At 43.4% G+C, this 27,664-nt stretch overlaps 1 protein-coding gene and 1 pseudogene across 1 annotated transcript; both read right to left on the bottom strand.

Annotated features, from left to right (window-relative positions):
• Positions 1 to 244: 244 nt before the first annotated feature.
• Positions 245 to 4,957, bottom strand: LOC135520746 (tartrate-resistant acid phosphatase type 5-like). Its single transcript, XM_064946519.1, has 8 exons — positions 4,870 to 4,957; positions 3,927 to 4,017; positions 3,323 to 3,522; positions 3,004 to 3,128; positions 2,382 to 2,544; positions 1,920 to 2,102; positions 938 to 1,087; positions 245 to 710 (listed from the first exon to the last, which is right to left on the bottom strand). Exons 2-8 carry the CDS (start codon positions 4,015 to 4,017, stop codon positions 591 to 593), a joined length of 1,032 nt encoding a protein of 343 aa, XP_064802591.1. The 5' UTR covers positions 4,870 to 4,957; the 3' UTR covers positions 245 to 590.
• A 3,483-nt stretch (positions 4,958 to 8,440) lies between these two features.
• On the bottom strand, positions 8,441 to 24,603 carry LOC135524913 (interleukin enhancer-binding factor 3-like; annotated as a pseudogene).
• Between the last annotated feature and the right edge of the window lie 3,061 nt (positions 24,604 to 27,664).

The raw sequence follows: 27,664 nt of genomic DNA, 5'->3' as shown, positions 1-27,664 counted from the left end.
CGCATTCTCCCTGATTCTTAACTGCAGTGCAGTGAAATAGCCTAGTCGCCAGAGGGCAGCATGTACAAGGATAAATAGATGATTTGGACCTTCAATGCCAATGCTGAGACCCAATGATCAATATAGCAAAAGCCTTGAAAGATTTAACAGATTGGCATCAATATGTACAAACTACAGGAAAACAAATCCAAAAGGTTATTTATTCTTTAAATGAACACACACAAAAAAATCATACAACATCCCTTCCTTATTTATTAAAATACATTATTCTCCTTCATGCTACATTCAGGCAAACTCATAATGCCAAAGTTGTTTTCTAAAAACTCAACCTGAACTCATCCATCCACCAAACATGAGCTATAAAACCTGCCAGTCTGTATCCACACCTCAGCCATCCATCCTATTGTACATGGTCAATATCTAGCCCTTACGAAGGACTACATCTGAGTAAATTGTAATTTGACAGAATTGAACTGCTAAAGTAGAAGTATTGTAAAATAAATCAATGTAGTCCTTAATTTAAGGGCTCGGTCATATATATACACACAGGTCAATTGTGACCGTCTATTTCGTCATCTCTTCCACTAGGGCTAATCCTCCTCGTCGCTGTCATTTTGGTCATCGTCGATGTCCCTGCGTGGCAAGACAGTGCGGTACAGAGACGTCCCTTTAGCCTGGATGAAGGTGAGGGTCATCTTGTGCTTGGTTACCTTCAATACAATACAACTTTATTGACCCCCCTCCTCCAGAAACAGGAAAATGTACGTCTTAAATGGCACCCTATTCCCCATGTAGTGCACTATTGATCAGAGACTATTGAGAATAGGCTGCCATATGACACATCCAAAGTCAGTCTACAAGTATCAAAACCACAAACAGTATACAGATACGACAATTCATTAAACCAGTAGAATGGACAATTATATTTATGACTGACCTCTCCGTGGACAAAGCCTCCCAGGGTAGAGGCCTGGCCTGTAAAAAACTTGAGGGTGTCTTTGGGGACATGATGCCAGTGACGCGTGTCTGGGTCCAGGAAGTTACCGGCACCGCTCACAACATAGCCCACACCAGACTCCTTCAGGTACTGAGGAGAGAATGGGGGGGGGGGGGGTCAGTCAGGGTCATGTTTGGAAGAGCGCAAACATTTTAAAACAGAGCCACTACCTGAAAATATTTTTAATTGTGTTGAACATTTTTCTACAGTTTGCCATTCCAAACAATACTATTATGCAACTTAAAAACAGCTTAAGTATTCATCCCTTTTTTTCAATTTTCACCTAAAATGACAGACCCAAACCTAATGTAGCTCAGGCCCTGAAGCAAGGATATGCATATTCATGGTACCATTTGAAAGGAAACACTTTGAAGTTTGTGGAAATGTGAAAGAAATCTAGAAGACTATAACACAATAGATCTGGTAAAAGATAATACAAAGAAGAAAAAAATAAGTTATTTTGTATTTTTTTGTACCTTCATCTTTGAAATGCAAAAGAAAGGCCATAATGTATTTCTTTATTAATAACTTTATGTTCAAAATTGTGCACTCTCCTCAAACAAAATGGTATTATTTCACTGTAATAGCTACTGTAAATTGGTCGGTGCAGTTAGATTAACAAACATTTAAGCTTTCTGCCAATATCAGATATGTCTATGTCCTGGGAAATGATCTTGTTACTTACACCCTCTTGCTAATCGCATTAGCCTACGTTAGCTCAACCGTCCCGTGGAAAGGACACTGATCCCGAGGGAGTTTTAACATTATCCATCAATAAATCGAGAACGCTAAAGTGACACGCTAAAGTAAACAATCCATCTTCCATATGGCCTTCCTTTATCTAACAGCAACCCTCTGGTTGATAGAATAGAATAGTTGAGGAGAAGACTATGCGAAATTAAGTTTCAAAACCTCCGCAAACCTGCAGGTTGTGATCGTGACCACAGAAGTATGCAGTGGCCTTGTGCTTGACCAGAAGGGGGCGTAGTCTCTTCAGGAGGCACTCTGTGGGGCCGTGCTCAGACACTGACCACACCGGGTAGTGACCAGCCACAAGCAGGAAGTCAGCCTTGGACTGGGCCATCCTCTTTTGCAGCCAGGTCAGCTGGTAGGTGGATACAGTAAATTAAGACTTAGTTCTTGATCATTTCCTCTATTACATTGTTTTTGGGATTTCTGATGGAGAATTTGTCAGCAGTTGGAATTAATTAACCATAAGGACAAGAAGAATAACAAGTGTAAAAAGTACATCCAGTTGCAACAATAGTCAGGTTGACAGGGTCGGTGGAACAAAGTCAGTCAATAGAATCTCAAATCTTAAAGTGACTTTAAAAGTTCAAGCCAAAAACATTTTATTTAACAAAGCCCAGAATAATCTGTGTACCTGTCGGTTGGCCTCAATGGTGCTGGAGGGTCCGCGAGGCTTCTCATCATCGTAGTCGTCAGAGTTACCACACAGCATCACTGTATCCAGCATCATGATGCTCAGCGTGCGCTTGGTGTTGGGGATACGGAAGTTCAGCTCGTAGTAGTAGTGAGGGAACCGCCTGAGGGGGGGGATTGAGGCTCAATGAATGAAGACTGATCAATGAAGGCTAAGATAGAAACAACTCAGTGAAACAGTCTGCATCCCAAATGGCACCCTAATCCCAACATAGTGTACTATTTTAGACATTTGGGATTCAGACTAGGGTTATGCAATGAAAAGACTGATTCTGCTGCATGATAAAACATTCATGATGAACAGATATGAAAAACCTTAAAGGTTTTATGCTGTCAAAGACTTGCATAAGGTCTAAGCAAAGACAGTGGATAAATGAAGATGTTCCACTCAGGCCGTTTACCAATGAAAAAATGGGTCACAGTTCCGTTCTGCTGAAGGAGTGGCTGTTGCATAGGCACCAATGCATTATCAGCTGGGTCTTGTCTGCTTAGTTCATGAACCAGACAAGAGGTGCGAGTGAGATGTCTCGCCTCTGTCTCTGGTATAAGTGTCCGTTTCTTACCATCTGTCAGACTTGCGGCTGTAGTCGATCTGAGCCTTGACGTTGCCCGCGTGGTCGTGGTTTCCAGCCAGGATGTACCAGGGAATGTTGAGAGAGTCAGCCGTGTACACGTGCTCAAAGGTATCCTGAGAGGGCAAAGGTCATTTTAGATTGATAAACAAGTGCATTCCGTTTGCAAACCATACACATTTAAAATTCCTCAAGATGTAACACAGACACAGCAACTAACAATTAGGATCAGAAAAACATTCACAGCAAAGAAAGTAAGGATATTTGATCCATTCTGCCATAGCTGGAGTAACTCTGCTTAACAACTGACCTGGAATCTTGGGGAATCTGCACTGTTCACTCCAGAGTAGTAGAAGTTATCACCCAGGGCAAGAACAAAGTCTGCGCCCATCTGCTCTGCTATCTTGCCCATCTCCCAGGCTGTAGCCTTCTCCACCGGTGTGATGTAGGGAGGGTAGGGCACCCCGCCCCAGTCCCCAAGAGCCAGGAACCGGATGGACGTTTGGTTCTCTGGGGGAGAAACCACCATACATGTAGAATTATAGACATTTAACTTTTAACCAAATAAATGTACAGTTCAAGTGTACAAGGCCCATGCAGGAATCAAACCCATTACATCCTCCAACAAACACATAGCGTCCCAGAAAATGTAGTTTATATACACAATTTACTATAACAGATTGATTTGTAGCCAAATGGGATGCATCAGTGGAAGTGTAACTGAAAAGCAGTGGAGACTGGTGGGAGGAGCTATAGGAGGACAGGCTCATTGTAATGTCTGGAATGAAATCAATGAAACAGCGTCGAACATGAGTTTTCCATATATTTGATACCATTCCATTTATTCCAATCGAGCCATTACATGACACCCGTCCTCTTATAGCACCTCCCACCACTGTTCTAAATGTACATACTACTGCTTTGCTCCAGGTCCTGGAAGGTAGTGGGGAGGCAGTGGACCACAGGAAGGGCAGTCAGCAGGAGGGTGAACAGGGGAAGGGCCATCTGAAGGACAAAAACAATTCATGATAACTTGCTTTGGTTTTATTTGACAAAATCCAAGTCCAATGTTAGGACCACAGAATAACTGAAAATACTCTGATATGGCACTACAGATTGTAGCATTTTCCATGACAAAGCACAAACTGCAGATTGAAACTAAAACATGCAAACACTGCCAACTCAGAACAAGCAATAACCTTACATTGCACCAACTAAGCAAGAAAACTACCACAAGTAACCAAGGCTCTCACATGTGTTGACAGACTCAATTCTCTATCTTCCCCAGAGTAAGCACCACTTCTTGTAAATTCAAAATGGCTGCTTATTGATTGTTTAGTGAGTTGACCAATCCCAGCTGGGACTCGCTGTTGCCAATCAGAGTTCTAGTACCACTGTGGCAGGGAAGAGAGTAACACAACTTGTCAGAGTTGACCATTCATAGCCGGTTAGGATAATTAGGTTAATGTTAGGGTTAGCTAAAACGCTAACAAATTCAACTTTTGAATTCAATTTGACATAAGCTGTATCCGGTCGAACCATGACCCAGGGAAGGGTCATGTCTCGTGATCTCATCTCTCTCATGCCCGTTGCATTAGAAGTGTCAAAGAATGAATCTAGCAGAAGTTTTGTAACTAACAAACTATTTTAAATAACCTACAACTCACCTACAGAACTACTTCTCCAAAACCTAGATACAGAGCAGTCAACTTTACATCAAAATAAAACAGAAAATGCAGATCTATTTAGCAAAAAACAAATAGCCAGCCATATTCCTTATGAAAAAATCCTGAAAGTGCTGTTTCTACTACACTGAAACCCTACAGGTTGATAAGAATGTCATGTAAATACACTCACTGTGATAAGTGATGGTGGTGAGGTGTCCTACTGCAGCCGTGTCAACACTAGTCTGTCTAGTCAGTCTCCACTCCTCTTTTATCAGCTCCTGTCTGTCTGTCCTGATAGAACCAAGGTAACCCCGGGGCCAACCCCCAGCCACAACCCCCGCCCCGCCCCACCCCCAGCCACAACCCCCAGTCACAACCCCCGCCCCACCCCCAGGCCAGTCTGTGATCAAACCCAGACCACAACCTTGCCACTGGAGCATGACAGTTGCTCACACCCTTGACCCCGAGTCAGTCTTGGGACCAGAGAAGGAGTGCTGGCAGCATGTGACTGACATTGTTTTTAAAAGCTAATGGTCAGACTCCACATTTTCCACCTCAGTGTTAATCAGTGTTTCTCCTTATCTCTCAAGCTTCCTTCTTCCCCCCTCTCCTCTGTTTGCTCTTTCTCTCCTTATCCTCTGTTCACCGGTATCTTGAAGGCTTGATGGATTGCTTTTGAGCAAAGGGTCTTCTTCCTTTTCTTGGAATGCCACCCCCCAATCATATGTTTACAATGCTACATGTCCACCTCATATATTTACAATGTAACATGCTTATAAATCACAGCTAGTTTCACTTCACTGATGTTAACTACTGTACATTTACCTCTATGACCCCACCAGGCCCCACCTAGCAGCATTGTGTGACCTTGCCATATTCATTCATCTGTCAATGTTTGGGCAGATTCTCAGAAACATGACCTGAGGTCCTGAGTTCAAAAGAGCTGCACATCAATGATCTAACATGTCAAAACACAGATTATCCATTATATTGACCAGATACTCAATTGGCCGCTCTATTCCACAATGTAGAAAATAGTAAATAAATTAAAACACTTGAATATGGTCCAAACTAGGTGTCCAAACTTTTGATTGGTATGGTCTATCTATATATCTACACACACACACGTATGTAGCAGCATTGTATAGATACAGTGCCTTGCGAAAGTATTCGGCCCCCTTGAACTTTGCGACCTTTTGCCACATTTCGGGCTTCAAACATAAATATATAAAATTGTATTATTTTGTGAAGAATCAACAAGTGGGACACAATCATGAAGTGGAACGACATTTATTGGATATTTCAAACTTTTTTAACAAATCAAAAACTGAAAAATTGGGCGTGCAAAATTATTCAGCCCCCTTAAGTTAATACTTTGTAGCGCCACCTTTTGCTGCGATTACAGCTGTAAGTCACTTAGGGTATGTCTCTATCAGTTTTGCACATCGAGAGACTGAAATTTTTTCCCATTCCTCCCTCCTTGCAAAACAGCTCGAGCTCATTGAGGTTGGATGGAGAACATTTGTGAACAGCAGTTTTCAGTTCTCTCCACAGATTCTCGATTGGATTCAGGTCTGGACTTTGACTTGGCCATTCTAACACCTGGATATGTTTATTTTTGAACCATTCCATTGTAGATTTTACTTTATGTTTTGGATCATTGTCTTGTTGGAAGACAAATCTCCGTCCCAGTCTCAGGTCTTTTGCAGACTCCATCAGGTTCTCTTCCAGAATGGTCCTGTATTTGGCTCCATCCATCTTCCCATCAATTTTAACCATCTTCCCTGTCCCTGCTGAAGAAAAGCAGGCCCAAACCATGATGCTGCCACCACCATGTTTGACAGTGGGGATGGTGTGGTCAGGGTGATGAGCTGTGTTGCTTTTACGCCAAACATAACGTTTTGCATTGTTGCCAAAAAGTTCAATTTTGGTTTCATCTGACCAGAGCACCTTCTTCCACATGTTTGGTGTGTCTCCCAGGTGGCTTGTGGCAAACTTTAAACAACACTTTTTATGCATATCTTTAAGAAATGGCTTTCTTCTTGCCACTCTTCCATAAAGGCCAGATTTGTGCAATATACGACTGATTGTTGTCCTATGGACAGAGTCTCCCACCTCAGCTGTAGATCTCTGCAGTTCATCCAGAGTGATCATGGGCCTCTTGGCTGCATCTCTGATCAGTCTTCTCCTTGTATGAGCTGAAAGTTTAGAGGGACGGCCAGGTCTTGGTAGATTTGCAGTGGTCTGATACTCCTTCCATTTCAATATTATCGCTTGCACAGTGCTCCTTGGGATGTTTAAAGCTTGGGAAATCTTTTTGTATCCAAATCCGGCTTTAAACTTCTTCACAACAGTATCTCGGACCTGCATTTATACGGAGACTTGATTACACACAGGTGGATTGTATTTATCATCATTAGTCATTTAGGTCAACATTGGATCATTCAGAGATCCTCACTGAACTTCTGGAGAGAGTTTGCTGCACTGAAAGTAAAGACGCTGAATAATTTTGCACGCCCAATTTTTCAGTTTTTGATTTGTTAAAAAAGTTTGAAATATCCAATAAATGTCATTCCACTTCATGATTGTGTCTTGTTGTTGATTCTTCACAAAAAATACAGTTTTATATCTTTATGTTTGAAGCCTGAAATGTGGCAAAAGGTTGCAAAGTTCAAGGGGGCCGAATACTTTCGCAAGGCACTGTAGATATCTATATTGATGACTTTTTCAATGCTACTTTAAACTTATCCAATCACAGCTGTGAAACACAGGAGGGACTTACATGGTCTACATGTTTGCAGCAGACACAATCACAGTTCAATAGAAAATGCTGGTGGCGAGTGATTGATCCGTTTGTTAAACTCAAATAGTGTTTTTTTCTCAAATTTGCCAGGATGTTACCTGTCCTACTTATATCGGTAGACTCAGAACAACATAAACATTACAAAAACGTACATTAGATCAAATAAGCCACAGCAGCAAATAAGCCATTACATTTTTTGTTAACCAAATTCGACACTCATTGACCTCCACACAAAAACGACTGGCTTGGCGAGGGAAAAAACACCACCTGATGGAGAAAACAGATTTTGGGCCGTTATCCCTCTCGCGTCACCTCTTCCTCTCTGCTCAAACTGATTCCATGTTAAGCTGTGGGTTCTTTCCTCCCTTTTACTTGATTGATGTTATTAAAGGTCACTAATTAGTAAGGAACTTGCCCCACCTGGTAGTCTAGGTCTTAAACAACAAAAACAGCAGACAATAGGCCCTTCATAGAATGAGTTTGACACCCCGTAAGTAGTAGAACAGGACAGAGAATATGTATGGAGGTTTATCAGAATTGTGGGAAAAAGCTGTGAATAAAACAATATTGCATGTATATGGGGCTACATTTAATGTAAAATGTACACCACAATGGATGTTTTTCCATTTATGTCATATGGTTTTTGAAGAATGATTAACTGATAGTTGTAAGTTACAAATAAACTATTCTAGCTATAGTACATACAGTGGGGTATGGTAGGCCAGGCTCTAGAACCACAATGAGGAAGTGCATTCAGTGGCTATTGGCTAAGAGTAGAAAATAAAGCATAGCATACCTTCAGAGAAAGCATTTGGGTCATTGGCTCACAATGCATGAGCCATAATCGGCATCGTAATGTTACTTGTGATGAACATCCCTGGTATTTTAAAGTGATGCTCAAGATGAGCATAGTCTTTCTAGGGATTTAAAATGTAACCACTGCCAGTCAGGTCAACTATAGGATTTAGTCTATATTTAATACAGAACTAAAGATAATAAATAACAAGTTGGCTCGCAGCATGAAAACATGTGAGGGGATTGGTCGCCATGTGGAGAAGCCTAAACACAGACATGGGTTCAATAACTACTTGATACCTTTCAAATACATTGAGCGTTTGCTTTAGGCTGCCTGGAGTTTGAGTTTGCACTTTTGGGACATTTCTATTGTTTGCATTGCAACAGGCAAGCTTAATCAAACACAGATAAAAGTATTTGAAATTATTTAAAATAGTATTTAAACCCAGGTCTGAAAAACAGTGGTCAGTGTATGTAAATTATGACATTTTGCTCCAAAATAAAAGTAATTTATTCTTACAAACAACCAGATACAAGCCTTTTACCGAAACCTTCCAATGAAACAGCAATTAACACATTTCCATTGCTCTTTCACATAAAAATCCAAGTTACTGTCAACTTGTTGTTTTTTTTACCACACTGCTGGTTAATATAATAACAGTTAAAACATAAGTGATTCAAATGAAAAATCGAAAATAAAAATGTAAAGAAAACATGTCTTTGAAATAAGAACAGATTCTCCGTTTACATTCACATTCAACCTCGGGTGGCTTGACAACAGAAAAACAGAAAAAGTCTAAAAAAGAAGCAGAAAAAAAAAGAAAGAAACTTGAACAAAACAAGACATCTATGACCCAAGATAGCATCATCCTGAAAGCGCTATTATTATCATCTCCTTCTTGTAATCCCTATACAGAACTGAACTACTTGTTAGACACATGTAGGTTACATTTACCACATGGTAAAAAAAGAAATAGATAGTCTGGTTTATGAAATAAAGTGATGGTGAAAATGACTTGAGGGTTTAGGATTCATCAATATTAGATCCATATAATGAAAGTAGAGAAAGACACGAGGGTCTTCTTTTCCGCTGGGGGAATGCTTTGGAGGGTTGGTGGGGGGCTTGAGAGAGGGACGTGGTGTGTGTGTGGTACCCCCTATTTGTACTGATAGTTCATGTTTCCGTATGCCGTGGGGTAGGAGGTCTGCTGGGTCTGGGGAGTAGCAGCCGCCCCATAGCCCTGGGAGGAGGCGTTCCCATACATGCTGAAGCTCGATTGGTTGCCGTAGCCTACGGACCAATGAAACATCAATAAGAACAAGGAATTAAATAATCAACCAATCAGATGCTCTACTAACAATCTTTAAACCATTATTAAGACCACATTTGGATATCAAGTGACTAAAGACAGAACCAATATCAGAAATAATACCAGATAAAAATCTATATATTAGTATACACACACATACAGTGCCTTCAGAAAGTATACCCACTCCTTGACCCTTTTCACATGTTGTTGTGTTACAGCCTGAATCTAAAATCGAATAAACATGAATTTGTTTGTCACTGGCCTATACACAATACCCTATAATGTCAAAGTGGAATTATGTTTTTAGAAATGTAAACATTTGAAGAGCTGAAATGTCTTGAGCTAATAAGTATTCAACCCCTTTGTTATGACAAGGCTAAATTACATTCCAGTATTTAATAAGTTGCATGGACTCACTGTGTGCAATAATGGTGTTTAACATGATTTTTGAATGACTTCCTCATCTCTGAACCCCACACATTATTATCATCATCATCATCTGTCAGAACACTTTCTGAAGGCACTGTTACGTCGAGCAGTTACCGGTATATGAATGCGTGTATGAGTGTGTGTGGCGGTAGGGGCCCCCTTTGGCCCCTTATATAGATTTCCACTCACCGAATCCCCACTCACCGTAACTGTACATTTGGCCCCCGGTGACAGAGCTGGGGTAGGCTGTACTGTACATAGAGTAGTCCACCTGTTGTTGCTGGGTCTGTTGGGCTTGAGACTGAGCTGCAGTCAGCAGACTCTTCTTATCCCCTCCATAGCCATAACTATAGGGGCTCTGCTGGTCCAGGGGAGGGGCACCGACTGGTAGTCACCCAGGGAAGATGCACCGACCTGGGCTTGGGCGGTCATGGCGGCCGAGGTGGCGGAGGCGGTTATGGCCGGTGTGGTGTAGGATGATTCGGGGTAGAAGGTGCCGTAGCCGGTGGTGTTGCCGCTGGCATCTGCTTCTGTGGAGGCATCACCGGTGGAGGTGGTTGTTGTGGAAGCAGCCTCTGTTGCACCCATACTGTACAGATTGTCTGAGGGAGAGATGGACAATGAAGTTACGATAGTGTGATTGGTGAAAGGGGGACATTTAGTATTGGTTGGAGGGAACACTTAGCAAATGCTTTGAAGTGGATATCTTTTTGAGAAAAACTGAGAAATGTATAGTGATCTCAGCCAAACAACTTCAAATAGGAAGTAAAAATACTGTTTATTTTCCTTTTAATTTGTCTTATTATACACAGCTCAAAAAAATAAAGGGAACATTTAAACAACACAATGTAACTCCAAGTCAATCACACTTCTGTGAAATCAAACTGTCCACTCAGGAAGCAACACTGATTGACAATATATTTCACATGCTGTTGTGCAAATGGAATAGACAACAGGTGGAAATTATAGGCAATAAGCAAGACACCCCCAATAAAGAAGTGGTTCTGCAGGTGGTGACCACAGACCACTTCTCAGTTCCTATGCTTCCTGGCTGATGTTTTGGTCACTTTTGAATGCTGGCGGTGCTTTCACTCCAGTGGTAGCATGAGACGGAGTCTACAACCCACACAAGTGGCTCAGGTAGTGCAGCTCATCCAGGATGGCACATCAATGCGAGCAGTGGCAAGAAGGTTTGCTGTGTCTGTCAGCGTAGTGTCCAGAGCACGGAGGCACTACCAGGAGACAGGCCGGTACATCAGGAGACGTGGAGGAGGCTGTAGGAGGGCAACAACCCAGCAGCAGGACTGCTACCTCCGCCTTTGTGCAGGGAGGAGCACTGCCAGAGCCCTGCAAAATGACCTCCAGCAGGCCACAAATGTGCATGTGTCTGCTCAAACGGTCAGAAACAGACTCCATGAGGGTGGTATGAGGGCCCAACGTCCACAGGTGGGGGTTGTGCTTACAGCCCAACACCGTGCAGGACGTTTGGCATTTGCCAGAGAACACCAATTTTTGCAAATTCGCCACTGGCGCCCTGTGCTCTTCACAGATGAAAGCAGATTCACACTGAGCACGTGACAGACGTGACAGAGTCTGGAGACCCTGTGGAGAACGTGCAACATCCTCCAGCATGATCGGTTTGGCGGTGGGTCAGTCATGATGTGGGGTGGCATTTCTTTGGGGGGGCCGCACAGCCCTCCATGTGCTCGCCAGAGGTAGCCTGACTACCATTAGGTACCGAGATGAGATCCTCAGACCCCTTGTGAGACCATATGCTGGTGCGGTTGGCCCTGGGTTCCTCCTAATGCAAGACAATGCTAGACCTCATGTGGATGGAGTGTGTCAGCAGTTCCTGCAAGAGGAAGGCATTGATGCTATGGACTGGCCCGCCCGTTCCCCAGACCTGAATCCAATTGAGCACATCTGGGACATCATGTCTCACTCCATCCACCAACGCCATGTTGCACCACAGACTGTCCAGGAGTTGACGGATGCTTTAGTCCAGGTCTGGGAGGAGATCCCTCAGGAGACCATCCTCCACCTCATCAGGAGAATGCCCAGATGTTGTAGGGAGGTCATACAGGCACGTGGAGGCCACACACACCACTGAGCCTCATTTTGACTTGTTTTAAGGACATTACATCAAAGTTGGATCAGCCTGTAGTGTGGTTTTCCACTTTAATTTTGAGTGTGACTCCAAATCCAGACCTCCATGGGTTGATAAATTTGGTTTCCATTGATAATTGTGTGATTTTGTTGTGAGCACATTCAACTATGTAAAGAAAAAAGTATTTAATAAGAATATTTATTCATTCAGATCTAGGATGTGTTATTTTAGTGTTCCCTTTATTTTTTGGAGCAGTGTACATTATTATTATTATTATGACAAATGCTCAACATTGTGTTGCAGCCCAGCCCTATCATTTAAGTCAACATGATGGAGAGAGATGCTAGGGTTTAAATAAAAGAAGCAATGTGTAAGTGTTAAGACTCAACTTAGAGGCCAAGGAGGACAGAAAGCAAAGCTAGCAGACAGGGCCCTCTTATCCCACTTCTGGGGCCCCATTCCTCCCTTCTTTGAAGTAGGCCTAATCACTAATTCAATCATTACACATGATTATACAGGTGATGCAAGGGGGCACATGGCTATCTAATTCATGGATTTCTAGTGATTATACTTGAAGGAAGGAAGTACTTTTGAAGGAATTAAAATGGGTACCAGTGACTCAATAGACTATAGTGGCTATAGAATAGATAAGGCTAAATAGATAAGTTACCAAACACAAATGAACACACCTAACCTATCACTCATTAGTTCCCTTGACAACAGTGTGGAGAAGACACTTACGATAACCAGAGCCAGCACTGCTTCCATAACGGTAGCTTGCTGTTAACAAGAAAAGAGATATACATTGATTACCTTAACGCAAAGGAGCCCAAAAGAGTTGGACAATTTCCTAACAAGCTCTCTAGAACAGTCCGACTAAAGGCTTATTGTCTAATCATTAACTTATTTACTAAATAATCTAAAATAAGCCACATTTGAATGATTTTCTGACAATCTCTGTGAGAACATGCTCTTAAAGACCTTAAGGCCCGTCTAGATCCTGAGAGACAGTCCAAGTGAAGCGTCCTACTTTGGTTGTAGCTGCTGCCAGTCGTAGGCTTTCCTCGACCCCTGCCTCGCCCACGGCCCCGGTTGTTAGGCTCCGTGTCGGTTGGAATGCCTCGAATAGTGCCAAAGCCTGGGATATGCTGTTGAGGGAGGGTCAAAGGTCACTAAAGGGTTCCTAATCATGGTGTGTGTGTGTGGATTAATTAATGGCTATTCCTAGTCATGATTCTATAGTATTGTGAGGTGCATTACAGTGTGTGTACGAAAGATAAACTCAGCACAAAAAAGAAACGTCCCCTTTTCAGGACCCTGCCTTTTAGTTTGTAAAATTCCAAATAACTTCACAGATCTTCATTGTAAAGGCTTTAAACACTGTTTCCCATGCTGGTTCAATGAACCATAAACAATTAATGAACATGGACCTGTGGAAAGGTCGTTAAGACACTGACAGACGGCAATTAAGGAAATTAAGGTCACAGTTATGAAAACTTAGGACACTAGAGGCCTTTCTACTGACTCTGAAAAACACCAAAAGAAAGATGCCCAGGGTCCCTGCTCATCTGCGTGAACGTGCCTTAGGCATGCTGCAAGGAGGCATGAGGACTGCAGATGTGGCCAGGGCAATAAATTGCAATGTCCGTACTGCGAGACACCTAAGACAGCACGGACAGCTGATCGTCCTCGCAGCGGCAGACCACGTAACAACACCTGCACAGGATCGGTACATCTGAACATCACACCTGTGGGACAGATACAGGATGGCAACAACCACTGCCCGAGTTACACGAGGAACGCACAATCCCTCCATCAGTGCTCAGACTGTCTGCAATAGGCTGAACTGAGGGCTTGTAGGCCTGTTGTAAGGCAGGTCCTCACCAGACATCACCGCAACAACGTCGCCTATGGGCACAAGCCCAGTCGCTGGACCAAACAGGACCGGCAAAAAGTGCTCTTCAGTGACGAGTCGCGGTTTTGTCTCACCAGGGGAGATGGTCGGATTCGTGTTAATCATCGAAGGACTGAGCGTTACACCAAGGCCTACACTCAGGAGCAGGATCGATTTGGAGGTGGAGGGTCCGTCATGGTCTGGGGCGGTGTGTCACAGCATCATCGGACTGAGCTGGTTGTCATTGCAGGCAAGACATCCTCCTCCCTCATGTGGTACCCTTCCTGCAGGCTCATTCTGACATGACCCTCCAGCATGACAATGCCACAAGCCATACAGCTTGTTCTGTACGTGATTTCCTGCAAGACAGGAAGGTCAGTGTTCTGCCATGGCCAGCGAAGAGCCCAGATCTCAATCCCATTGAGCACATCTGGGACCTGTTGGATCGGAGGGTGAGGGCTAGAGCCATTCCCCACAGAAATGTCCCGGGAACTTGCAGGTGCCTTGGTGAAAGAGTGGGGTAACATCTCACAACAAGAACTGGCAAATCTGGTGCAGTCCATGAGGAGATGCACTGCAGTACTTAATGCAGCTGGTGGTCACACCAGATACTGAATGTTACTTTTGATTTTGACCCCCCCAATTGTTCAGGGACACATTATTCCATTTCTGTTAGTCACATGTCTGTGGAACTTGTTCAGTTTATATCTCAGTTGTTGAATCTTATGTTCATATAAATATTTACACGTTAAGTTTGCTGAAAATAAACACAGTTGACAGTGAGAGGACATGTCTTTTTTTGCTGAGTTTATATCATGTCTTACCATGGAAGTGTATGTGACTGGTTTCTTCTTCTTGGGGTCAGAGTGAGGGTTATAGTAGGGCCCCGCCCCCTCTGGGAAAAGTTTGTCCAAAGCAGCTAAGGCTGCGTAGGCTTTGGCCTCCTTCTTGTTGGAGCCTCGACCTTGAACTTCTGTCCATCTACCTCCACCTGTGAGTGGCGGAGGTGGTAACACAGAGACACATGCTGGTTACTGTGTTTCGACATCCTGCTCTGTCAACTACATCTGGGCCCATATTCATAAAGCGTCTCAGAGTGGTAGTGCTGATCTAGGATCGTAATGAATAAGATTCTACATAAACATGGGGACCTGATCCTAGATCACTACTTTGACTCTGAGATGCTTTGTTGAAACGAGCCCCGACCTTACTGGTTATTCATCTACTGTAGTTTCCAAATCCTTGCGCAATGAATCAATAGAATTGTCCCAAGCGTGCAAACCCCCGCCCATCTGCCACTGACTGACCTCCATGACGAAGCACTTGTCATGGCTGCCCCCGGTCTCAGCAGAGAGCTCGTACTTCAGGCTGCGTCTCTTCTCGTTCAGCTCCATCACTGGGTTCTTCCCGTGCTTAGTGAGGATGGGACCGTTCTGATAGTATGGAAGACATAGCAGAACAGTCAAGTCCAATGATCATCATCAACAACAACTCTATTGCAACATAACTGCTTTATGAAAGTATACTGTGAGATTCTGGCATTTAAGACCTTGTTCTACGTACCCAGAGGCAGATAAACTCACGGATACCATTTTTATGTTGTTACATGCAATAGGAAGGAAGGAAGTGGTGGTTTCACAAGCTAATGCTAACTATCGTTAGCACAATGACTGGAAGTCTACAGGTACAGTAGCAATGCTTTGTGCTGCTTTATGAAAGTATATCAAGTCAACCATTTTAAAAAGTAACAGGGAAAAGCCAGAGAACATAGAGAGAATGACTACCTCGTCAGATGCCATAGACGCATCACTTGCTGTCGGTGTGGATGGTACGTTGGCTCCTCCCTCTTCGCCTGGTTCAATCTTCACATCCGCCCCAGTGGGCAGGCCCAACTTCTGCAGGACCTGAGACGGACAGAGAGAGAGAGGACTTGGTGGACGGCAGCCATTATAAACAGTCAATACAGACGACAAGGCATTCAATGCAAAACCAGTGGATTACATTCTTGGAGAACAACGACATAACACTTTGATGAAAGCAAGCGAAGGTTACAGAGAGAGGAGAAACACCACTCTTTCTTTCAAAGAGAGTAACATTTGATTCCAGGGACCATCTTGTGTTGTACCAGTTAAACATCATATTAAAGGGATAGTGCGAGATGTGTCTAGTTACCCAGAGTCGTGGTACCATTTCTACGTGCAGTATGAAGGAACTTGCAGGTAGATTTGCACGCTAATGCTAACTAGTGTTAGCGCAATGACTGGAAGTCTATTGGTACAGCTAGCATGTTTTTGCCTAGGCATACAACCCCTTACCTTGGCAGCTAGGTGGAGTTTGGCGGTGCGTTTGGACGGCCCTGAGGCCTCGTATGTATCGCCGTCCACGTCTACAGACATGGTGAACACCGGGAAGTGCACTGGACCGCTCTGACCCGTCAGACGGTACTGCAGACCAGGCTTGTGCTGGTTGAGACGCATCAGGGCGTTCATGGCCATAGGAGAGTCCCCAGGCTTCTCTTCTGTGGCTGGGGGAAGGGAGGGTGACAGAAAGAGAGACAGGGAGAGATAGTGAGAAATAAATAGATGGGGGAGAAAGAGGGAGAGAGCATATCAGAACAGGAACAAATGTAACCTCCTCAGAAACAGCCTCAATGGTAGAATAGCTACAAAATATCCCATTCGAAGACCACTTCGGATACATACACGACTTCCTAGGAAATTTTGGATATTTCTGGAACTTCTGAGACTTCCTCTTCTTGCTGTCATCTCCCCCTTTGTCCGCAGCATCATGAGGTCTCTTGGGAGGGTAGGTGGAACTGGCCAGGATCTGAGCTGGTAGGGACATTGAAAAGGGACAAGGTTCAGGAAAAGTTCAAATTCACAACACATCAAGACTACTACTAGACAGCTAATATGAAAGTCACATTTGAGAAGCATGGGACAGGCCAGGAAGATCGCCAAAAACGGAGGAGATACTAACAACCGTAGTTTCTGAGACCTGGTCCTATGGTCCTCCTTGGTTCCCTGGCAGGCAGGGAATCCATCCCTAGCACCTTGTACAGCTGTCCGAACGCAGCCAACCTTAGGGCATGCTGACAGGGAAAAACAAACATTGACTGTGTTCTATCACAAAAGGAAGCACATGGGAGAGAATAACAATTGATATTTGATATTCTACCTGGGGCGTGTTAAGGACGCAACATAACAGGACTTTCAGCGAAAAAAATCTTGTGTAGAACAGATATTATTGTTTTTCAAGTAGAGTAGGGAATCATGTCAGCTCCATTTGTTACAATTCTACCTGGAACGTTATAGGCATAAATATTTCACCTAACCAAATGAAACTGAAGCCTGTTTTACCTGGGCACTCTGTGTAATGTCCTCACGTTGCTGAGTGTCCAGGTGGCTGATGGCGTCCACCTTCTCCTTCTCACAAGGGTCCTTGATACCCGGACCGTCTTTGAAAAACAGAAGAACATTTGAATTAGTTTAATTTGGTGGACGTCATTTCTACATTATTCTGAGAGGTGTTCAGCAAGGCTATGCTCTAGGCCCTATATTTTCTCTATTTACCCAATACAGGTCTTCATGGATAAAAGACTTACCGGCCATCAGGATTCCAGACGCCAAGCACTCGAGAACTCTGCGGAAAGACTCTCCTGCTCCCATTGGCCGATCACATGTTCCAATGGCCTTCTCACACAGCAGCTCTAAAGGCTTGACAGAACAGAAGATAATGAACCTAGTTCAGACCTGGATCCCACCGCTGCCACCCAATATAATCATTTATTGTATGACATGTATATCATTATAGTCAATATTACATGTATTATAGTAGTTTGACTTGACTCACCCATCCTCTGAGTGGAGCCCAGGTGGGGACGCGGTTACACAGGTCTCTCATGATACGGATCACGATGGCGGCCGACTTCAGGTCGTTGACCTTAGCCTGAGAGAGACAAGCACGGGCCGAGCAGAGTCAAATAGGGTGCGATATCCAACAACCTACCTACCTAGAGCACTGGCAAATAAAATAAAGGGGTGCAATATTCCAGTAGCCTCGCGAGACGCGTGATCCCGCGAGCTTACATGATGCAGGCAGCTCACGAGGCTAATATTCCTGGACAGCACAAAGGAAAAGCCTGATAAGAGTCGAATTGAACCAGTTGTGTAAGTACCGAGTCATCAGGAATATTGCACCCAGAGGTAGCATAGGAAGGTTAGTGCAGTATTCAAACACTTAATTAGGAGGAAAGGGGATACCTAGTCAGCTGCACAACTTAATGTATTCAAACGAAATGTGCATTTAACCCAACCCCTCTAAACGAGCGATGGTTACATAGTGTGTAGGGACCCTTAAAAACAACGTAGCTACAATATCAGTTGCACTAGCAAATAACAGCAATATAGTTCCAAGGAAGACAGAATGAAATCATAGAAAACAATGAGGCATTGTGAGAGCATACAAACTCACAACTCATTATGGGACAAGGCAGAATAAAAAGGCACATTTGAACACTTTATTTGACAAGTAAAGACGGGATGCAAACCTGGAACCACTTGGCGTGGCGGAGAGATGCCAAGGCAGTTAGGCATTTCTGCCTGTCCAGAACGTCCGCCGGCGCATCGCTGTCGACCGTTAGCTTTTCTATTGGTCGATGGGTGGGATAAGAAGACAAGGTACGGTTTGACCAAGGGGGGTTTCTGTCTCGAGGCTCGGGGAGGAGGTAGCTTTTCCCAAGGCAGGACAAGGACTTCTACATCTGCATTGCTTGCTGTTTGGGGTTTTAGACTGGGTTTCTGTACAGCACTTTGTGATCTCGGCTGGTGTAAAAAGGGCTTTATGAATAAATTTGATTGAAGGGGACTCCCCGCATTTATAGAGAATGGATTTACCCACCCACCCACCCACCCTGTAGCAAAAAACTCTATGCTAGGTCTAAGTGATGAGTGTACTCTAGCCATCAGATTCACAGTGGGTACCAGAGCATAATATTTCTCAATGTAAAGTTTTGCTGGGGGGATTTCTTAGTCTTAATCAAGCCTAGTCTTAGTACCCTGAACTGGGTCATGCTGCTCTGCACCTTTCCGAGACAGAATGAGAGGCCAGTTGGTCAAAGGTCCAGCGTCCTAAAAACTGACACACTAGAAGGCTTAGTAAGAGAGAATCAATCAGGTTTGGAATTCCTGTACAAGGCAGTTGGAATCAGAATGCATTTGTGGTCGGCTCGGTACTGCAGCAAAACTGATAACTGCTTGGCTTCAGCTTGACTTCCCCCAGCACCCAAATCTGGCCTTGATCCAAGACAAGGCCATTCTCTTGGAGGACGTAGCTACTTAAGCGGATTGAACTCAAAATGCCCTTTTCCTGACTTTTAATTAGATCACATTCATCCCCTTTGCCTCTCTCACATATACCCCCATGCATTACTCATTCACATACACCTTCCCTTCAATATCCTTTCCTCAACCAGGCAGGTCAAAGGAAGGGTCCAAAAACATTACCTGTCATGCCAATCAGTTTTGCTGCAATACGAGCCTCACGTTACACTGTTCTGCATTAAAAACACATGCAATCAAATCTATATCCGCGCATTGGCTGGCATTCTCAGAAAAGCCTTCATTTCTTAACTTGAACAATACAATTAACTGTAAATTAAGTCGTACATTACTGTTATTAAAATCACATTATTACACAATGCATTATTAACGACTAAAAGAGGCATTGTAGCGATGAAGATCGTCGCCGTTTTGTTAAATAATTACAGCTTAATAGAAGAACTCCGAGCTCCAGTGAAGAACCAATCAGATTGTTTGTTCACTGGCATCGGTTCTAAAGCAGCCACTGTGCAGGTTCCACTAATCTCTATATTGACTGATCATGTATTTAAATGGTGTCTCAGTGTATGGATCAGTAGGGAGCTGCACGGTAACATGCTTTAAGTGAATAGTAACACATAGATCATCAGCTGTTGCTGTAGCTAATCTGAAGTTGCCTGCTGTTAAGTGCAGTCCAGCGCTGCCGACATTCAGCAAAGCACAATGTTGTAAAACATTGCAGATAGAAGTATTACACATAATATCTATTGGTGCACAATTCTATCACAAATAGATCTCTACATCATATTTCTATCTGAGACGTCCCACAACGCTGTGCCCTGAACACAGCCGTGGTAGTGCTGGGTAGTCCCAGCCTCCTGGCCAGGTGGGAGGCTGGTCCCTGGGGGTCATACCTCCAGGTGGTTCCTCCAGGGGGTGGTAGCTCCGGCACCCTCTGGCTCAGCCTCCATGCGTATCATGGGGGAGGTCAGGTGAATGGTTAGGGTCAGGACGGGCTCCTTGATGCTCTTGATCACAATCTCCGCCTCCTCTGGGATCTGGGTGACCTCATACTTGTCCTCTGTGACGAGCTTTAGTAGAGTTGGAATGATGGAAAAATAAATCAGTTAGGATTTTGGCTTACAGTACAGAAAGAGAGACAATATTAGCATAGAGGCAGCACCTTTCACAACCAAAAATACCTTTTTAAATATAGGTCCTATTGCAACTCTCTCAGTCCCTCTCATACTCTCACTTCAAAATCACCAAAGAGAGACAACGTTAACATCATCGAAGGATATCGGTCTTCATTGGGAAAGAGGTCTTCTGAGCGCAATGGGACTTCCTGGTTGAGTAAAGGTTCAACGAAATAGATACACTACCTCAATCTGGGTGGAGAGGTTCTCAGCCACCTTCTTGAGCAGGGTGACGGTGGGTTTCTCAGTGCAGAGCAGCACCAGCTCCAGGTCCATGTCTCCCTTCAGCAGCAGGCCCTTGGCCACCAGGCCCACCCTCATCACCCCACGCAGGATACGCTCTGGGGGGGGAGCCACCTCACTGGGACAGGGGAGGGAGAACCAAGGAAATGCTTATTCAGAGACAAATGCAATAAGTAATTCTACAAGATATGAAGAAGCACACATACCCAGGATTAGATATACTGTTATCCTTCACTTTCTCTCGCTCTCTAAAAATGCTTCTTGCCTTCCTATATTGAAGTATTCATGACATTTTAGACTTTTAGCAGATGCTCTTATCCAGAATGACTTACAGGAGCAATTAGGGTTAAGTGCCTTGCTCAAGAGCACCAACAGATTTTTTTTTTTTCACCAACTAGTCGGCTTGGGGATTCGAACCAGCAACCTTTCGGTTACTGACGAAACGCTCTTAACCACTAATCTACCTGCAGCCTAAGAGTCACATCTTAATTGCTTGGATTAGTGAAAGTAATAGGATGTTAATCCTGCTCTCAGCTATCCAATCATGTATCAATCTGTGCATAACTCAAGGAAATGATGAAGGAAGCGTTTCCAAACAAATCAAATCAAACTTTATTTGTCACATGCGCCGAATACAACAAGTGTAGACGTTAACGTGAAATGCTTACTTACAAGCCCAACAGTGCAGTTCAAGAAGAGTTAAGAAAATATTTACCAAGTAGACTAAAGTAAAAAAGTAATAATAAAAAGTAACACAATAACGAGGCTATATACAGGAGGCACTGGTACCAAGTCAGTGTGCGGGTGTACAGATTAGTTGAGGTAATTTGTACACATAGGTGGGGGTGAAGTGACTATGCACAGATAATAAACAGCAGTGTCCAAAAGGGGGAGGGGGTAGAAGCTGTTGAGGAGCCTTTTGGTCCTAGACTTGGTGCTCCGGTACCGCTTGCCATGCGATAGCAGAGAGAACAGTCTATGACTTGGCTGAATGGAGTCTGACAATTTTATGAGCTTTCCTCTGACACCGCCTGGCATAGGTCCTGCAGTACCAGGGTCTTTGATCAGTCTTTCTTACCTCTCCTCTGCCCCCTCCACAGGTACAGGCACCACACCGACTCCGGCCTCCACATCCAGCAGGTCGGAGACGGTCTTGAGGGCACACTCCACGTGGGAGATGACTGTCTGCACCGCCTCTAGCTCCTCAGACGATGGGTACACCGCCGCGTGCTTCGCCATCATGTGGCGGTCGTCGCTCACGAAGATACGCATGGGAGGCGTGCGCACCGGAGGGGCCTGGAAGAGTGAAGGTAAGATGGAAAAGGGTACGTGAGATGTGGGTCGTGGTCAGTTGGGCACACAGTAAGAAAACGATTTGTAAAGGAAAACTGAAATCTATGTTCTCATTGTAATAAATCAACTGTGCGTCTTGCCCTTTTGAATGCCCAGCCATCTTTAGACAGCTGTTCGTTCCACAACACAAAATTCTAATACAGGCTAGTTTTGTCTCCTCTAGTCTCTCCTTATATTGGCTGTTAGATGTGAAGCAGGCTTATTTTACTTTAATGCTTTTGGGTAAAGTTTGTTATCTTTAAATAAAACATTATGGTATTAAACAGTTATTTTATTGTCATGGCAGTCTTCATCCATAATTGTCAGTTACACAGTCATACAGTTACTGAGCCAGCTCTCAGCACTGCTTTCATTTGTTACAATGGAATAGGATGTGTGTGAATGATCTGGAAAACCAGTATGACTAGTAAGTACAAATAGACCGAGGGGAAAAACTGTGACTGGAAAATTATAGTTACTGTATCATCTACAACTTCTGCAATTACATGCCTCTTAGCAAGAGGGGAAATAAAATATTTTATTAATGGCCATCATGTTGGAAACAAATCATAGGACCATTTGTTCAACATATCACAGTAGGTGCAATTGGCTGCTCGTGTTGGCCTATAAATAGTATGCACCGCAGAGGAGGCTGGTGAGAGGAGGACTGCTCATCGTAATGGCTAGAACAGAGTTGGTATTAAACACAAACAGTTTCCAAGTGCTTGATACCATCCCATTCACTCCATTCCAGCCATTATAATGAACCAGCCTCCTCTCACCAGCCTCCTGTGCTGTACAGGTGAATTCAAGTAGAATTCAACACAACACCTAGGGATAATTCTGATTCTCCAATCCTTGTGTTCATTCGGAGGTGACAGGCATTAGCCCGCGCTACATTCACACACACAGGGAATTTGTATTGACGTGGAGAGAAACGGTCGAGGTGGAAGTTTGAACCTCAGTATGGGGTCGGTTCTCCTCGATCTCCTGTATGGCGGCAATGTACTCATCGTACTGCCTCAGCTCCTCCTCGTAACAGAGACAGTCATACCAGTAGCGTAGCTCCTCATATCTGGGAGGGGAGAGAGACAAAGTAGTTAGAATAGAAACCAATTACAGTACTAAGTTTACCTCTTTAGATTCAACATCGACCAATTTTGGCAGAGATTAGTGCAACATTTGGAGAGAATTGAAATGCCCAGTGTGTAGAAATACTACATTGTAGTTGTCATAATGTAACATTATTATAACCAGGTGGAGTAAGAGTAAAAGGCATGGATGAGAGAAGGCACTGCTCTTCGGTCAGTGTCCCTTGCATTTCCCCCCACTAATGGTAAAAGGAAAATGCCACCCAAAAACTCTTCGTCCGTTGTTGATTTAGTCCCAAAATATTTTTTGGCATGTCAGAAATAGAGTTTTCTAGACATATAACTTTCAAAATACATAAATACAGCCGGTATGATGCATTTTGCACCATATAATGCAAATCCATCATACTGGCTATATTTTTGTATTTGGAATGTTTTTGTCTATATTTCTGACATGCAAAACACCTTGGGATTATATCAACAATGGACTAATGAAACAAATAGCCAAATATAGTTTTAGGTGGAGTTTTCCTTTAAGGTTCGGATTGGGACGTGGACCCTAGAGCTGTACCTCATTGAAACTTCACCCTGGAGGGATACAGTACCTGTCAAAGTCGTGTGGTAGCAGGCGATGGCCTCGCTGTATCAGACTGTCCCAGTACAGGAGCTCTTCATAGGCCTGGCGTTCGTCCCAGACTGCATCTGGCACTGGCTCTGCTGCCATAGCCATGAGCTTGTCTTTTAACTGCCACCTGTGTGACAACTGCTGTAGCCATGGTAACAGAAACACTGAAAATCACTCTCTGCAATGCACCACCTCATGATAAACACATGGCAAAGAAAACTATATACAGTTCTAAGAACATTTGTGAAACTTTAGTGTGACGTACGGCAGGCGTGTACACCACGTGACACCCCTGCGGTAACTACCTTGCTAACATTCGTAAACATACCAGGCAGTTGCACAAAAACGTGCAGGTAATATATACAATTTAAAAATCGAAGTGTAGGTAAACTATGCTAACTAACTGTTTGTTTACCACCAAATGTGTAAGCAGCTGTCCATACAGCTTTTGGTAGTTTGGTTTTAAAACTAAATTAAACACGCTGCAAACCAATTGGGCTAAAATAATTTGTTTTCAACCTGCGGTGCCGACGCCATTTTTATGGCAATAGCTAGCATGATACTACCAGATCAGAGACCGTACCAGATGCTGTGGTTAGCAAGGTAAGCTACTATATTTTTGACGTTTAATTCAGCACATAACTGCAATTAAATACATCGCTAGCAGAACGTTTGTGTTAATTTACAAACACTAAAGCAACAACCTTTTCTATATCGTTAAAAACACTCACCTGAGAAAGAAGGAGGCACTGTAATGTCGCGCTGTTTGGGGGCGTGGAGCTGCGCGGTGTCGCGCAATAATGACGATTTTTTTTAAATATTTTTTTTTACCTTGTTTTGGTACTTCAACTCATCCAGTGGGTGGCGGCAATACACCTTTAGTGGTTGTAGTCCGCCATTGTCCCACAGATGAAGAATCCAGCAACACCAGGTGCGTATGAAATGTTCTGGACAGTCCTGAATTTGGCCATCTCATTCTCTTAGCTTCATGGTTCCCACCACAATTGCAACATGTCACATTGTCCTCACTTTTAAAACACATGATATGATCTTTTCCACAACTTGGACATCTTGGCTTCTCCCTTCTGCAAACACTTGAAACATGACCAAAAGCTTTACAATGGCCACACTCCATTGGTCTTGGGATAAATGCTCTGACTCTGTAGTTTATATACCCCAACTGCACTTGAGTAGGGAGTCTCCATATCAACAAATAAAAGAACAGATAAACTCTTCACTTTTTCACCATTCATCACACAATTCATCCGATGGGCATTAATCACCCCAGGAATATTTTTAATCTCTTCAAAATCCACTTCTCACGAGATACCAGCTATAACCCCCTCGGGGTGCCCAATTCCCGAAGAGACACACACAACACTTCAAAGTTATCAAATTGGGTGAGACGCAACACACGTTCCTTCTGATCTGCAGAAGCACAACAAATCTAAACAAGCCCGCCTCTCGTGATCCTCACAGCCTTCACTTTACCCAGCACTCTCTCCACCAGTTTGGATATCTCAAATAACACCTGGCTGCCACCTACTGTTTGCCATATCTAGGCCATATCTAGGCCTACAGTAGGTGACAGCCAGGTGTTATTTGAGATATCCAAACTGGTGGAGATACAGTTGAATTCTGAAGTTTACATACACCTTAGCCAAATACATTTAAACTGAGTTTTTCACAATTCCTAAATTTTAATCCTGGTAACAATTCCCTGTCTTAGGTCAGTTAGGATCACCACTTTATTTTATGAATGTGAAATGTCAGAATTAAGTAGAGAGAATTATTTATTTCAGATTTTCTTTCTTTCATCACATTCCCAGTGGGTCAGAAGTTTACATACACTCAATTAGTATTTGCTAGCATTGCCTTTAAATTGTTTAACTTGGGTCAAATGTTTCGGGTAGCCTTCCACAAGCTTCCCACAATATATTTGGTGAATTTTGGCCCATTCCTCCTGACAGAGCTGGTGTAACTGAGTCAGGTTTGTAGGCCTTCTTGCTCAGACACACTTTTTTAGTTCTGCCCACATATTTTCTATTGAGGTCAGGGCTTTGTGATGGTCACTCCAATACCTTGACTTTGTTGTCCTTAAGCCATTTTGCCACAACTTTGGAAGTATGTTTGGGGTCGATGTCCATTCGGAAGACCCATTTGCGACCAAGCTTTAACTTCCTGACTGATGTCTTGAGATGTTGCTTCAATATATCCACATGCTTTTCCTGCCTCATGATGCCATTTGTGTTGTGAAGTGCACCAGTCCCTCCTGCAGCAAAGCACCCCTACAACATGATGCTGCCACCCCCGTGCTTCACGGTTGGGATGGTGTTCTTCTGCTTGCAAGCCTCCCTCTTTTTCCTCCAAACATAACTATGGTCATTATGGCCAAACAGTTCTATTTTTGTTTCATCAGACAAGTGGACATTTCTCCAAAAGTACAATCTTTGTCCCCATGTGCAGTTGCAAACCGTAGCCTGGCTTTTTTATGGCGGTTTAGGAGCAGTGGCTTCTTCCTTGCTGAGCGGCCTTTCAGGTTATGTCGATATAGGACTATTTTTTACTGTGGATATAGATACTTTTGTACCGGTTTCCTCTAGTATCTTCACAAGGTCCTTTGCTGTTGTTCTGTGATTGATTTGCACTTTTCACACCAAAGTACGTTCATCTCTAGGAGAGAGAGAATGTGTCTCCTTCCTCAGCAGTATGACAGCTGCGTGGTCCCATGGTGTTTATACTTGCATACTATTGTTTGTACAGATGAAGGTGGTACCTTCAGGCATTTGGAAATTGCTCCCACGGATGAACCAGACTTGTGGAGGTCTACAATTGTTTCTGAGGTCTTGGCTGATTTAATTTGATTTTCCCATGATGTCATGCAAAGAGGCACTGAGTTTGAAGGTAGGCCTTGAAATACATCCACAGGTACACCTCCAATTGACTCAAATTATGTCAATTAGCCTATCAAAAGCTTCTCAAGCCATGACATAATTTTCTGGAATTTTCCAAGCTGTTTAAAGGCACAGTCAACTTAGTGTATGTAAACTTCTGACCCACTGGAATTGTGATACAGTGAATTAAATATAAGTGTCTGTAAACAATTGTTGGAAAAATTACTTGTGTCATGCACAAAGTAGATGTCCTAACTGACTTGCCAAAACTATAGTTTGTTAACAAGAAATTTGTGGAGTGGCTGAAAACTAGTTTTAATGACTTCAACTTAAGTGTATATAAACTTCCAACTTCAATTGTACATACGTGGCTACCACAATTTTATTCAGTGTGGCTTGGAGTCAAACATTTTATAGGAAAGAACTATGAGTGTTATTTATTGACTGCCATGGTCGATATAATTTGCTATTTAATTTACTAACTCTAAACCAGCATTCCTTTCTTGCTCTTGTCCCATGGGAATCACATTTTGAGCATAGTTTCCAGCATCTTATCATTTGAATGAAAAAAAAAAAGACCAAGTCAGACAGAATATATGAATTGTAGACAAGACTGCGGGGCCCTGAGAAATAAATAAATCAAGCGTTGGACTTAGAACTGAACAGGGATGTTTTATGAGGTGTTATGATGACCCTCAGTCCTGGTTTGCTGGGTTGGCTTGTGTTGTTGCATGTGTTTTGGGAATTTGGTGTTTTGCTGACTTTGGCCTTTCTCCAAACGTATGATTTAAAAGCTGTGTCAAATATACAGTTATGTGAGAGGAACGTTTTCAGAGAACTACGTAGGCGGTAAGCAGGCTGCAGCATTTATCTTCAGTTTCCTATCAAAGAAAATTCACTTGAGCATAATCGTCACTGTTTACTAGAATGGACCCAGTTACACCATTT

This window comes from Oncorhynchus masou, chromosome 4 (genome assembly GCF_036934945.1).
Source record: "Oncorhynchus masou masou isolate Uvic2021 chromosome 4, UVic_Omas_1.1, whole genome shotgun sequence".
NCBI lineage: Eukaryota > Metazoa > Chordata > Actinopteri > Salmoniformes > Salmonidae > Oncorhynchus > Oncorhynchus masou.
Note: the sequence above shows the minus strand (reverse complement) of the source record. Positions and strands in the feature narration are given on the sequence as shown.

What these genes read in the sequence shown, in the direction of transcription:
- LOC135520746 (XM_064946519.1), bottom strand. Translation starts at nt 4,017, where the DNA reads ATGGCCCTTCCCCTGTTCACCCTCCTGCTGACTGCCCTTCCTGTGGTC. An exon ending in AGCCGCAAGTCTGACAGATG is followed by an intron (nt 2,545 to 3,003) that starts GTAAGAAACGGA and finishes CCCCCCCCTCAG; the next exon opens with GCGGTTCCCTCACTACTACT. An exon ending in GAGGCTTTGTCCACGGAGAG is followed by an intron (nt 711 to 937) that starts GTCAGTCATAAA and finishes ATTGTATTGAAG; the next exon opens with GTAACCAAGCACAAGATGAC.